We start from the raw sequence: 12,924 nt of genomic DNA, 5'->3' as shown, positions 1-12,924 counted from the left end.
TAGTCCTCTTTGGAATACGTTTTTATAAAACAACTAGCTGTTACACGCAACTTCATCCGCGGAGGTTTTGCAAGCAAACCCCATTTACATTCAATATTTCAATAACCATAGTAATTGTTATATAACACCTACCGCTGAAGAGAATTACCGAGAATCAAACAAACTATCTTCAATTTGATAAATTTTCTGGAACATTTACAATCGTTCTATAATCGAACCAACATGCAATAACAAATTTGAATTTAAAACAGATTGAACATTTTTAATTAAAATCGAAATAGATAAAAATATTTATAACAATATCTGAAATGTTATCAATTTAATACACCTAAGTACTCAATGAAGACTAAACGTAGTTGAAAACAAAAAATCGTATCTAAAATAGTACAGTAGAAGCCATTTTTCTGGTTAAGCCTTAATGCTCTACCTCTCCCCCGTGGGGAAATTTTGAAAAATCCTTCCTTAATGTGAATTCCCATGGCATACCCTACTAAAACGCATATAAAAAGAAAAAAATTGCATCTAAAATAGTACAGTAGAAGCCGTTTTTTCCAGTTAAGCCTTAATCCTCTCCCTCTCCCTCCGCGGGGGAATTTCGAAAAATCCCTTCTTAGTGTGCGTTTCCATGACGTACCCTAACTGTCTACCAAATTTCACCTCTCTAGGTTAAGCGGTTTGCTCTGGGCAATGATGAATCAGTCAGTGAGTCAGTCAGTCAGTCAGAACAAGCAATTTTATATATTTAGATTAATGTTTGAAAAAATTGTAGACCTATAAATTCCCATTGTCTGTCCATTCTTCCTTAATCCTGAGAATGGAGTTAGATACGTGAAAGTCAAGACCAGATATAGAAAGCTTAGATGTATTTTCTTTAGCAGGAGACCCCAATTAACTATATACAAACTTCTGATATACACCAGAAGTCATATGATTTCAATTCAAAAAATTTCCCCAGAAAGGAGTTACATAGATGATTGGCATGTCTCTGTTATTGTCAGGAAAAGTATGATGTACAGGGGCAAGACACTACTAATTTGAGATCAAAAGCATATATTTTAAATCAGGGGTGTCCAACCCGCGGCCCGCGGGCCGCATGCGGCCCAAGGCAAGTTCCAATGCGGCCTAATAAACGTGTAAACAAAACCGACAAATGTTTTAATTTTTTTATTATTTATTTATTTCAACGGCATAAACTCAAGAAAAGTTTCACAAAGCCATAAACCTTTATTCATATTTTATTTTTGAGTGGAAAGAAAATATTTTCAAATGCTTTGAGATGTGTGAATGCGGAATGATTACTAAATAAAGCTGGAGTTGTGACTCAAAGGATTATAGACCCAAATTTGGGAAAAGGAGGGAAAGATGAGAAAGGACAAAAGATGTAGTAGTGAGAAACGTTAAATAGATCTTCTGTTAAGCAAATATGGACCCGTAATTTTTCAACCTTTTTCACTTCTTTATCTTTTGTCCTTTGCCTCTTTTTCCCCGCACTTGGGTCTATAATCCTTTGATTCACAGCTCCAGCTTTATTTAGTATTTCTTCCAACGTTGCAAGATTTGGCTAATTGGGCCAAATGTGGCTACTTTTTTTGCTTCACGTAAAAAATATCATTTGGCGCTTTGGCTACTTTTTCGGCTACATATTATTTGTAATTATATTAATTGAATAAAAATGCACTTTAAAATGATGTTTCATCGCTTTTTATTAATTACAGACCCAAATAAAACAAATATTTGTGCTTTTCAAATAAATTTTCTTTACTCTCTTTTATAATAAATGAATTTATCTATTTCTAAGTAAAAACTGAAAGTGTCTGTAGACATTTTCAGTTTTTACTTAGAAATAGATAAATTCATTTACTTAGAAATAGATCTGAAAAATGTAGAAGTAATTTTTTAAAATATCCTTTTTTCTTGATAAAATTTTAATACTTATTATTATAATCTAGACATGTTAATTTTTAAATATACTTGTATATTGGGCCACAAGTATATATTATATATACTTGTGGCCCAAAACTCCTTGACTTTTTCCAATGCGGCCCAGAGAAACAAAAAGGTTGGACACCCCTGTTTTAAATTAAATAAATTTAAAATGTGATTAAAAATTGCAGCCTGGCATTGTGACAACATTACAATAAATAATTGCTCGTCTATATTTTATTTTTCATTTATAAAAAGTAAACTTTTATACTTAAATATGCACATATCACTTCTGTAATTTTAATTATTTTATTGCTTACATTAATTTTTAAGAAATATTCATCCATATGTAGATAATAACTTACCTCTAAAAGTTCATCTCCTACACAAAGTTTACCATTTCTCCCAACAGGACCATTAGAAAGAATTGAGCCAATGTAATGATGAGGACGTACTTCTTTGCCATCTTCAACATCAACAGTACCCTCTAAACTAATTCCTAAACCACCACCTTCTTTAAACTTTGTTATCTGTGCTACCTATAGATTTAAATATATTTTAATGATAATATAAATATCAACTTAAAATTTCAAATAATTACAACTTTAAATTCTGTATCAATGCAGACTTTATATGCTGATGGAATATATATATATATATAAAGAACATATAAAAAACAGTTAGAATAACAATCACTTCAATAAAAAAGTCAATATTTTTATTGCCAGAAACATTGCAAATCATCATCCTATTTCATCATCAGTTAACAGCTTTCAAATTTAAACAGATTAAATTTAAATGTGTTTTTATAAAATTCCAAATCTGTATATAATTCAAGTTAAAACACTTTAGGCTGGCATTCTTGGAAGTTGACAAGAGCCAGGCTGCAAAAGTGATTTACTATTTTATAACAAATTCTTAACAAGTATGTAATAATCAAAATTATAGCCTTAAAAATAACCTATGAATAATCTAGCAGTTAANTGTACACAAAATCAATTTATCATCCTTGACTTTTTTCAAATAACGCTACACATTATTCATATTTAAATTTTAAAATTAAAATCAATGTAGAAACTAGAGTAAATTAATTTTAAAATTACAAACTTTTCAAATGTTATTTGTTAAATACTTAAGACTCCAGAATTTACCAACATCTGAAACACTGACCTCTTTTGTGTGGGAATAATACGTGACTAATATTTACTGTAGTACTTTATTTATATTAGTAAAATACAATATTAAAACATTAATTCTACTAAATTCCAAACGGTTTTGAAACCGGTTTGGCATCTAATATTTAAAAGCCGGTTTTATTGAAAGCAGATTAACTGATTTCGAGAATTTCTAAATTTTGACAGTACTAGTCTATATTCATTTCGTTCTGTTTCATTGAAATGTATTTTACTATTTTTATCTTTGCATATTCGCTTATCAAGGAAATCTTGCATAGGTTGTCTCTTATTAGGCAAATATTAAAATTTTTTTTCTTTCAATATAATCCTCAGCAATGGTTCTTACGAAAAACTATCATGTCATATGGTGTGGACCATCACACTAATCTTTGCTTTCTTTTTATTGACAGTAATGTTCTTTGCTCTCCAATTTCTACCATTTGATTTCTTTTTTTATCCCATTGATCTTTAACATTTTATGTACGACTAGGGTTTAAAAGCTTTCAGTTTCTTTCCAGCTGCATTAATGACTCATGTGCCAATGCTCCAGGTAAAGATTTCTCAGGATTCTTTTCTACAAATTTATATTTAGCTATTTTTTACATAAAACATTTTTCATTTCTTTAAATATTAATTTATCTTCAGAAATTGATCTCTTCTATATTTGTTTGGCATCTTCCATGCGTTATATTCAGCTTTATATAATTTGGCTTAGGTGCTTGTTAATAATTATAAATTATTCTTAAAAATACAGATTAATAAAACAATGACTTTTAACAAGTAATATCATGCATTAAGTTAAAATTGATTATTTTAATGATTTGAAAAAAATCAATAAAATTCAAGAAAAATATTTATATATATAAATATGTGAATTGTTCTTTAAATTACTTAATTAATTTTATCAAATTGAGTAAAATAATTAACAGAAAAGATTCTATTGAATTTTACTTTCAGTTCGTGCTTTAAATATATTGTTAAGGTTTTGATTATTTTAATATCTTATTTAATTCTTTTAACAGAGATTACTAAATTGCACAACATTTGAATAATTTATTTTATTTGTTTAACAATTCACAGTATAAATACATCGTGGTAAAATCAATCTTAATAATAATTTATATTAAAATTTTATTTAAAATTTTTCTAAAATTTAAAATATTATTCACAAAAATATAACTTAAAAATTAGAAATAGAAGAATTCTATCCGTGAATACTCGAACATTGCATTGATAAAAAATACATTCCAATACTACGAATACCTCCAATACCATTCCATACACAATCACAGTGATGAATCCAAAAGTACTCAAATAGGAGTTAACTCAAAAATTATAAATACTTGAATAATTACTAAGTAACTTTTATTAACACTTGCACGGCGATTGTATTGAGAATTGCCCAATAAATTATATTTACCATCTTAAATATATATTTAAAAAAACCATTTTGAAGTTCCCATTTGATATCATTAATATATATATTTTTTTGTCATATAAGATGCACTGTTGTATTGGTCACATCACATTTTTTACATCAATTTTTTGGCAAAAATATTCTTCACAGTATAAGATGCATTTTGCCTTATAAGACACATTCCATTTCTAGGATGCATCCTAATTTTCAGAAAAAGTTTAGGTACAAAAAAAAAATGTTTATTGTAAGATAAAAAAGTATGGTATGCCAATAAAATTATCTAACAAAATTTTTTCTTCTTATGTTTTTAAAAGTTATATTTATAATCCCTGAATAACATAAGTCAACAGAATATTTTATCTCAAAATTTTGATTCTCAGAAAAAAATATAATTGATTATAGCCTAATTAATATATAAAAAATGTAAATGTCTCAAAATTGATTGTAATGAATTACATTTTTTCTGAGATAATCAATTTTGAGACATTACATTTTAAGCAGGGTATAAAAACAAGCCAGCCTCAAATTGCTTTATCAGACTTTCAATCAACTGTCTACTATACCCATGCTGAGATACCACATTCTTAATATACCTCAGCTCTTTTATTGTGTCCACTTGGTTGGAACAATATGTAAATGCATATCTTATTAATACCTTAAAAGCAGAGACCTTATATAGAAATGGGTCATGCAATGCCACTGGAATATAAAATGGATGGAACTAAGGATTCCTGTATTTATCAGTTTTCATCTCTCTTTCTCTTAGTGAACTCATTAAATTTAGAAAATGCACAAATTGTCTGCTTTCCTGCTCCAATTGTCAAATAAGTCCATATGGATTTGCATTGATCCTGGACAAGAATACATCCAGAATTGAAGAGAAGGCATAACTTTGAAAGGAACACTGAGGCAAGCTTGCAACAAAAAAAAGAGGGAAAGAAATACAAAAGAATGATTGAGGATGGCCAGATATAATACACTGCTGCAAGATACATTATAAAATAGCGGTGATGTCTGGGAACAGTAACTTAATACATTCTATTAACTGAATATTACAGTAAATCACACTTTAAATAACCTTTGTAAATCTAGCACTAAAATTTAATTTAACATGAAAATATCCTGAAAATATTTTTGATCAATACTGATCTTTCAGATCATTTATATTCTAAAATTAGAATGTGTTGAAGAATGTGTTACACAATTTAAAATTAAATAAATAGTATGTTTAAAATTTAAAATTAATTAACAATTATTTATTAAGACATTGTCATAATGCTGGACTGCAATTTATCATCACAATGTTCTCAATTTTTTTAGTAGTGCCTTTGCACCTGTACATCATACTTTTCCTGTTAGCAATAGAGTCATGCCATTCATCTAACTTTTTTCAGGGGAAATTTTGAATTGAAATAATGTAATGTAATAATTGTAATAATGTAATAATGTAAATAATGAAATTCCAGTGCAAACCAGAAATTCGTATATAGTTTATCTAATCTCCTGCTCGTAATCTTTCCCTATCTGGTCTTGACTTTCATTTATCTAACTCTGTTCTCAAGATTAAGGAAAGATAGATAGACAAAGGATAGTGGAAATTTATATCTACAATTTTTTAAAATTGCAGCCTAATATATAACATTATATAATCTTAAAAGAGTTTCATAGTAGAATATTTACTACATAATAAATGCATTAATTAATCAAACAATACCAGTGCACTGACCACTTCAGAATGCTAAAAGTGTTGGAAGTTTAGAAAGCTTAAGGGCAGGTATACAAAATACAAAGAAGAACCTTTCATACTCCTGACAATACTTTTACAATAAGCCAAAGTCATCCAATATAAAGTAATGCTGATTTTATGCAATTCAATTTTTTATTTGAGTATTCATAATTTTTATTAATTTTTTAACTAATGCATTTATTATGTAGTAAATATTCTGTTAACAAAATCCTCCAAAATTGTATAATATAGTAGACCCCTCTATAAAACGGGTTCATATAATATGGATTCGTATATAATGGGAAAAAAAAATTGTATCATATAAACACTAAAAGAAACTCGTGTAATATGGTAAAACGTCATCGCTGACTCGTGTCACAACAGGATTGGTTGAATCTAGACCAATAGCAGATATTGCACAAACTGTTGAGTTTAAATGAGCAGCAGACCTACTAAAAACCATTTATTATTTAACTGCCATAAAAATTATATTTATATTAATGATGTCTCCAAAGTTCAGCGAATTTTTTGCAAAAAAATAATTTATCAGGAAACATAAACTTGCTGTTCAATGTACCGTTCCACGACGAAAACAAGCTTAAGCAATGGCATAGTTGAATGGTACACACTTGGTAAGTAATCCTACAATTTTCTGTATAATTTATAGCATAATTTATAGCATAATTTATAGCATAATTTATATGGATTATTCCCAAAAAATTATACGTTTTTTGGAAATGTTGAGTCAAATTAGTCTAGAATTGATTAATTTTAAGGAAGAAAACCTTTCAAACAGCCGTATTCCCTAAACTGCATACGTGCTGGGCTGTGATTGGCTCATGTATTTAAGTGATCGTAAAACACAAATTCATATAAAACGGAACATATCTACCGTATTATAGGAGGTCTACTGTATTTTACTGTATTTTTCAGACTGTATAACATTATACATTAATTTTAAATGTTATAACATGTACTACAATGCATTCCAATTTTAGAAAGTAAATGACCTGAAGAAGATCAGTATTGATCAAAAACAACACCTAAACATTGAAAAAAACCTTTTAATATGCAGGCAGTTTTTATTATCTATTCAAATGCTTTTGGTCATTTTTAATGACTTTCAAGAACAAAAATCAAATGATTCTGATTTTTATACAACAAACTCTGTTTTGAAATGTTTTATAATTTGAACTTTCTAGTGAGCAATCTCGTAAATATAAAATTACAATATATATGTGATAATAACATGTACTGTACAAACATACAAATAAAGTAGATACAAACATAAAAAATGAATAAATAAAAATAAATAAATATGTAAATAAAGTAACATAATTGAAAACATAAAAATGCCACAATTGCACCTATTTCTTTAAACCATCTCTTTTGCCTACTAATATATATATATTACACCCACCCTCCATATTACAGGTTTTTTAGGTTTAGTTGTTGTTATGAAGTGCAGTTAGAGAAGAATGTAAAGATCAAAAACGTTTGTCAGAATAATTTCAATGTTAAATTAAATTTTAGTACTGAATTTACAAAGATTATTTAAAGTTTTATTTACAGGAAACAGCAATCATTATAAAGGAATGTTTCAAATATTGAGAAACGATAAAGATCCTGTGAGTCCCACACAGATGCCTAGTATGGGTATAAAGTGATGTTACAGGACAAAAGAGCTTTGGATGTTAAAATTAAAGAGCACAGATACAGAGTGAAAAAAGGTATGAAATCTACATTGTTGGCAATTTTTGCATCAGAGCCCAGAATAGATGTGAAGTGAGAAGATGCTAAGATTATTTGTCCAATCCATGATATCATGGATCTACAAGTCTGGGAAAAGTTGGACATATAGATCATCTAAAACAGGAAGAAATATCAATTCTAAGTATGCCAAAGACCTATATAATGCTTGGAAGTTACATTATAAGGTTTGTTTAGTGTTTAGGAGTGACTCTAACCAAAAATGGATATGGTTAAACATGTTTGTATAGTGCTGTAGTTATTTTAAGTGTTTTGATATGTTGTGATAGCTACTTTTATTCATGTGTAGTTTAGGAGTGATTCAGTTGTTATTAACTGATTCAAAATCATGTAATATTTTTTGGTTTTCAAATGAATCTATATGGTTCAATTCTATAGAATATATATTTTAAAATTTAAGTAATTTTTCCATTTCTGATTATTCAATGTTTCATGATAAAATTCTCACAAACACCAAGACCAGTTAAAATCACAACAGATTTTACTCATACAAATGTTTTCAACTGTTTAAAAATAGATATAATCAGGTCTTTATTATGTTTAACCAGTTAATGCAGTAGTGAATCCAATGTTCTATGGTTTGAATTTTTGTGATATGTCACATTTAAACTTTTAGAATGAATATTCTTTTTGGAATATTATGTTATTCTATATATGGTTACATGGTGATGGGGATTAAAGCCATCCAAAAACAGTGCGGAAAAAGAACAGATTTGCTGGAAAGAGGTGAAGTATTTTAGTTTAACAAAATCCAATTGAAATTTGTTGGTAGTTTTTGCATCAGAGCCCAATATAGATATGACTATTAAACTGATTATTAAATAGTTGGGTTAAATTTCTTTTACACTCTTTTTCACTTAAACTATACAAAATTGTCAATAGAAAGTCACTTGAAATCTGCAGAAATTTATGTATTAAAATTTCCTTTCAAAATTATTATTGGATCAAGAATGTCTAGGAACAATGATAATATCAGTCTTTTGATCATATTGAAATTTTGACCCTGTTTGTCTTTTAAATTTGTTGAGATTTTGAATGACATGCCACTTAGGTGGTAATAGATTGTCACAAATGAGTATGTTTTTAAAATCTCTTTTAGAAAGTTATAAGTGCAAACATTCATAAATAAAACTACACAAGTGTATATTCTAATAAAATCATTCCATATATATGTTTTTTCATTCATTAAAACTTTAAGACTATAAGACAGTTTTAAACATGTTAAACTTTTTAAGTACATCTCATTTTGTATATGGTATCAAGCATTATCTGCTATGACTCATTGACTGATGTGTGCATAACCTGGCAGTATTTGAACAGCAATTTAACAAGCAGCTTGATACATAATTGAATATTGAATATCAATGATGCTGCAATTTTGAAATTTAATGGTTTTGTTATTACAATTAAAATAATTGATTTTTCAATTATTTTTAAGTGCTATGATAGTGTTTTAAGAGTGAAAATATTAGGTATTGTATTTTATAAATATTAGTATTTATTATATTTTCAGACTCTCTCCTCATCAGTTATGGCTGCCAAAAAGAAGTGTAGACAGTATGTGGAGGAGTATTTGGATTATAGCTTTGTAGATAGCTCATATGATCAAAAACAACTTATAAAATATTTAAAAAAAAACAACCCGATAAAATTGCTTATTTTGAAAACTTGAAAATAATTTTAACCAACGAAATACCATCTCATCTTTTTTCAAAAGAAGTTCAGAAACAAATAAAAGTGGATTGATTGCATCTGATTAAATAGTGCAAATAATTGCAAAAACTAGAATTGCACATACTGAAAATGTTATATGGCTTTTCTTTGAAATTCTCATGAAAACTCTGTTGCATTGAGATTCAGTGAATGTTTTAAAAACATTATCACTAAGCAATAATTCATTCAGAGAAGAATTAATGGAATGTCATCTGATGTGGAAAACCAGCTAGTTTAAAAATTAGAAAATAATACATTCTCAATTCAAATAGACAAATATATAATAAATGATAAGAGAACTATTCTTATGGCATACTTCTATTTCATAGATGATGACTGCAAACTTTGTGAAGAGTTGTCATTTGTAAAACTTTCAGAAACTGATACTACAGGATTGTCTATTTTTGAAGCTGTAAAATCTTGGTTTGATAAAAAAAAAAAAAAAAAAGCAAGTAGCTTACCATTTGAAAATCTGCTATCTTATGTAGGGAACAGTGCTCCATCCGTGGTAGATAAGCTTAGGGATATTGGAACAATTTCTGTCTTTCAATTCTTACAGTGCATAGTATGGAATTCCATCATCATTTGGTTGCCAAAAATATCAATCCTGATCTTCATGGTATCATTAACATAAGTTATTAAAAATTGTTAATAAAATTAAATCTCACAGCAAATATGACCTTTTTCAAAAGTTTTGCATTGATAGAAAAGAGCAAATGTAAGACATGGAAGTCTGAGAATTTCAATGCCCAAGTTAACAGAAATAATTAGACATCTCTCAGACCAAACTAATAAAATATACACAGAATATTTATTGAAATTAAAATAAAATGTAAGTAACCAATTTTCAGATTTATTTTCATTTGAGGTTCAGCTATGGATAATGGATCCTTTTGGCTGTGATACAGAATTTGTCAATAAAAATATCTAACAACAACTTATTAAACTAAAATGCAATTAAGAATGCAAGTACAAATTTGAAAAAGGTGGAATAACCGAACTATGGCTGTCAAATACAGCTAAACAGCTGTATCTGAACATGTCTGAAATGGCTAAAATTCTGTTATGCTTTACAACTTCATATTTGGTTGAATGTGGATTTAGTGAAGTCAATAAAGTTGTGAGAAAAGAAAGTAAAATTGATATATGTATTTGAGAACACATAAAACTAAAACTTACAAATAATAAAATCTTACAGCAGAGTATCAACCACAAGGATCACATTAATAAACAATGTAAGTAAATTATCCTTTCAATTTAATATTTTTGCAAGTGAGCACGGTACAGGGCAATTACTTTGAAAAATAGCAGAAAGGGGCAATAGTAGGAAAAAGGTTGAGAAAGCCTGATTTAGAAGTATAGTTGAAAATGTCTATTATTGATACATTATGCATTGCATGGTACACTCATAATGACTTCTGATTTTTGTTTTGGACTGTGAATTTTAACACATTATCAATTCTAAGATGCATTTCTGTTTCAGACAATAAAAATAGACAAAAAACTGCATCTTAGAATTAAGAAAATACAGTATATAATATTTTGTTTTGAAAATTTATAATAGAAAATAAATTTAATCATTTCTAATGTTAAAAATTTTAACATAATGTTTTCATTCAATATTTAAATAAAACATAAATTCATTTTAATTTTATTTAAAACTAATATTTGTATGAAATATTGAAAAATATAATGTTTTGGAATTAAAGTAATGTAATAAACTTATATTCCTTTTAATTTTTAGTATTTATAAATGAAAATATAACTTTTGACAAACTGATATTATTTCTAATTTTCAATAGTATCATATATAGTAAGAATCAAATCTACTTACAATCATTTTCATCTGTTAACTGTTCTTTCTGAATTGTTTCCTTTAAGTTTCCCAAATAAGATAAAGTGTTCACTTTTGGTTCATGAACTTGTGCTTGTGTTGTTGCTGGAACACAATATTCTCCTGTAACTATATAGAAAATAAAATCAATAAAATATTTACATATATTTCATTTTTTTTTAATTTCAAATTATTTTTATTTTATTTTAATTCTGAAACATAAAATTTGTTGATAACAATAATGGTCAACACAGCCCACAGCTGGACTTGACCCATCAGATTGTTTATTATGGACTGTACATTATACTTCCAGCAACCATGCAATTACATCATGAGAAACAGCTACTACATATGCCAGCATATAAGTGGATTCTTTAAGCCTAAAAACAACCTAAAACTAAGAGATAAATATACAAGTACAAGCAGTTATTTATTATGACATCATCAGAAATACTATTTTTATCATACTTTTAATTTATTTAATTTAAAATATATGCTCTCCACCTCAAATTAGTAGTGTCTTGCCCCTGTACATCACTGTACTTTTCCTGTTAGCAACACAGTCATGCCAGGCATCCATTTAATTCCTTTCAGAGGAAAATTTTGAATTTAAATAATGACTTCCAGTTTGCATCAAAAGTTTCTATATAGTTGATCAAGGCCTCTAAGGTTTCCATATCTGGTCTCGTCTTTCATCTAACTCCATTCTCAAGATTAAGGAAAGACTGACAGATGACAGTGAGATTTTATAGATGTACAATTTTTTCAAATTGCAGCCCAACAAAATGCAAACTTTTACTGCAGAATGGTAAATAAGTAAAAACTAACTAACAATCACTTATCTTTGGTGAACTTATTATATTATTCTAAATGTTAAAGAGTAAAAGTATAATTGAATCTATATTAGGTTGTCATAAGTTCAAAATCAGAAATCATGACACTGTAAGTGAGGTACTATTGTGATAAAATCTGATGGATACTCAGCATTAGATAAGCAGCAACTACTCAAGAAAATAAGTGACTAATTCTAATTAAACTAATTTTATTAAATTAGCAATTTATGAATTTCTAAGTTACCCAAAGCAACATACAAGCCATGATATGCTTTATTCCAATGATATTGAGATTTCAATTAAATGCACACATCCAGCAGTAATTTTGGTTAAATTGGTTAAATTACTGATAAATTTGAATATAGTGGTAAGCTATGGTACATACTACCTATATGACATTGTGCTGTACATATCCAGTTAAGCATGCTAAAAAAGTCAAAAGTGTCTTCAAGCTAAAAGCAATAATTTCAGTTTCATCAGCTATGTAGTACTGATTGAGAATTGAAACCTTCTCAGCTTTTGCAATTTTACAT

The 12,924-nt window shown here is 27.8% G+C and overlaps 1 protein-coding gene across 1 annotated transcript in view; it reads right to left on the bottom strand.

Moving 5' to 3' along the window:
- LOC111634795 (multiple PDZ domain protein-like) overlaps nt 1-12,924 on the bottom strand; it is a 194,199-nt gene that overhangs the window by 67,253 nt on the left and 114,022 nt on the right. The window contains exons 8-10 of the mRNA XM_023379630.1: nt 11,559-11,687; nt 9,708-9,763; nt 2,289-2,462 (exon numbers count right to left, since the gene is read on the bottom strand). Of these exons, the coding sequence (XP_023235398.1) occupies nt 2,289-2,462; nt 9,708-9,763; nt 11,559-11,687 (359 nt within the window). The remainder of the gene's footprint in view (nt 1-2,288; nt 2,463-9,707; nt 9,764-11,558; nt 11,688-12,924) is intronic.

The sequence above is a fragment of the Centruroides sculpturatus genome, unplaced genomic scaffold (genome assembly GCF_000671375.1).
Source record: "Centruroides sculpturatus isolate CEXI.00-Female unplaced genomic scaffold, Cexi_2.0 scaffold790, whole genome shotgun sequence".
In the NCBI taxonomy this organism is placed as follows: Eukaryota; Metazoa; Arthropoda; class Arachnida; order Scorpiones; family Buthidae; genus Centruroides; species Centruroides sculpturatus.
Note: the sequence above shows the minus strand (reverse complement) of the source record. Positions and strands in the feature narration are given on the sequence as shown.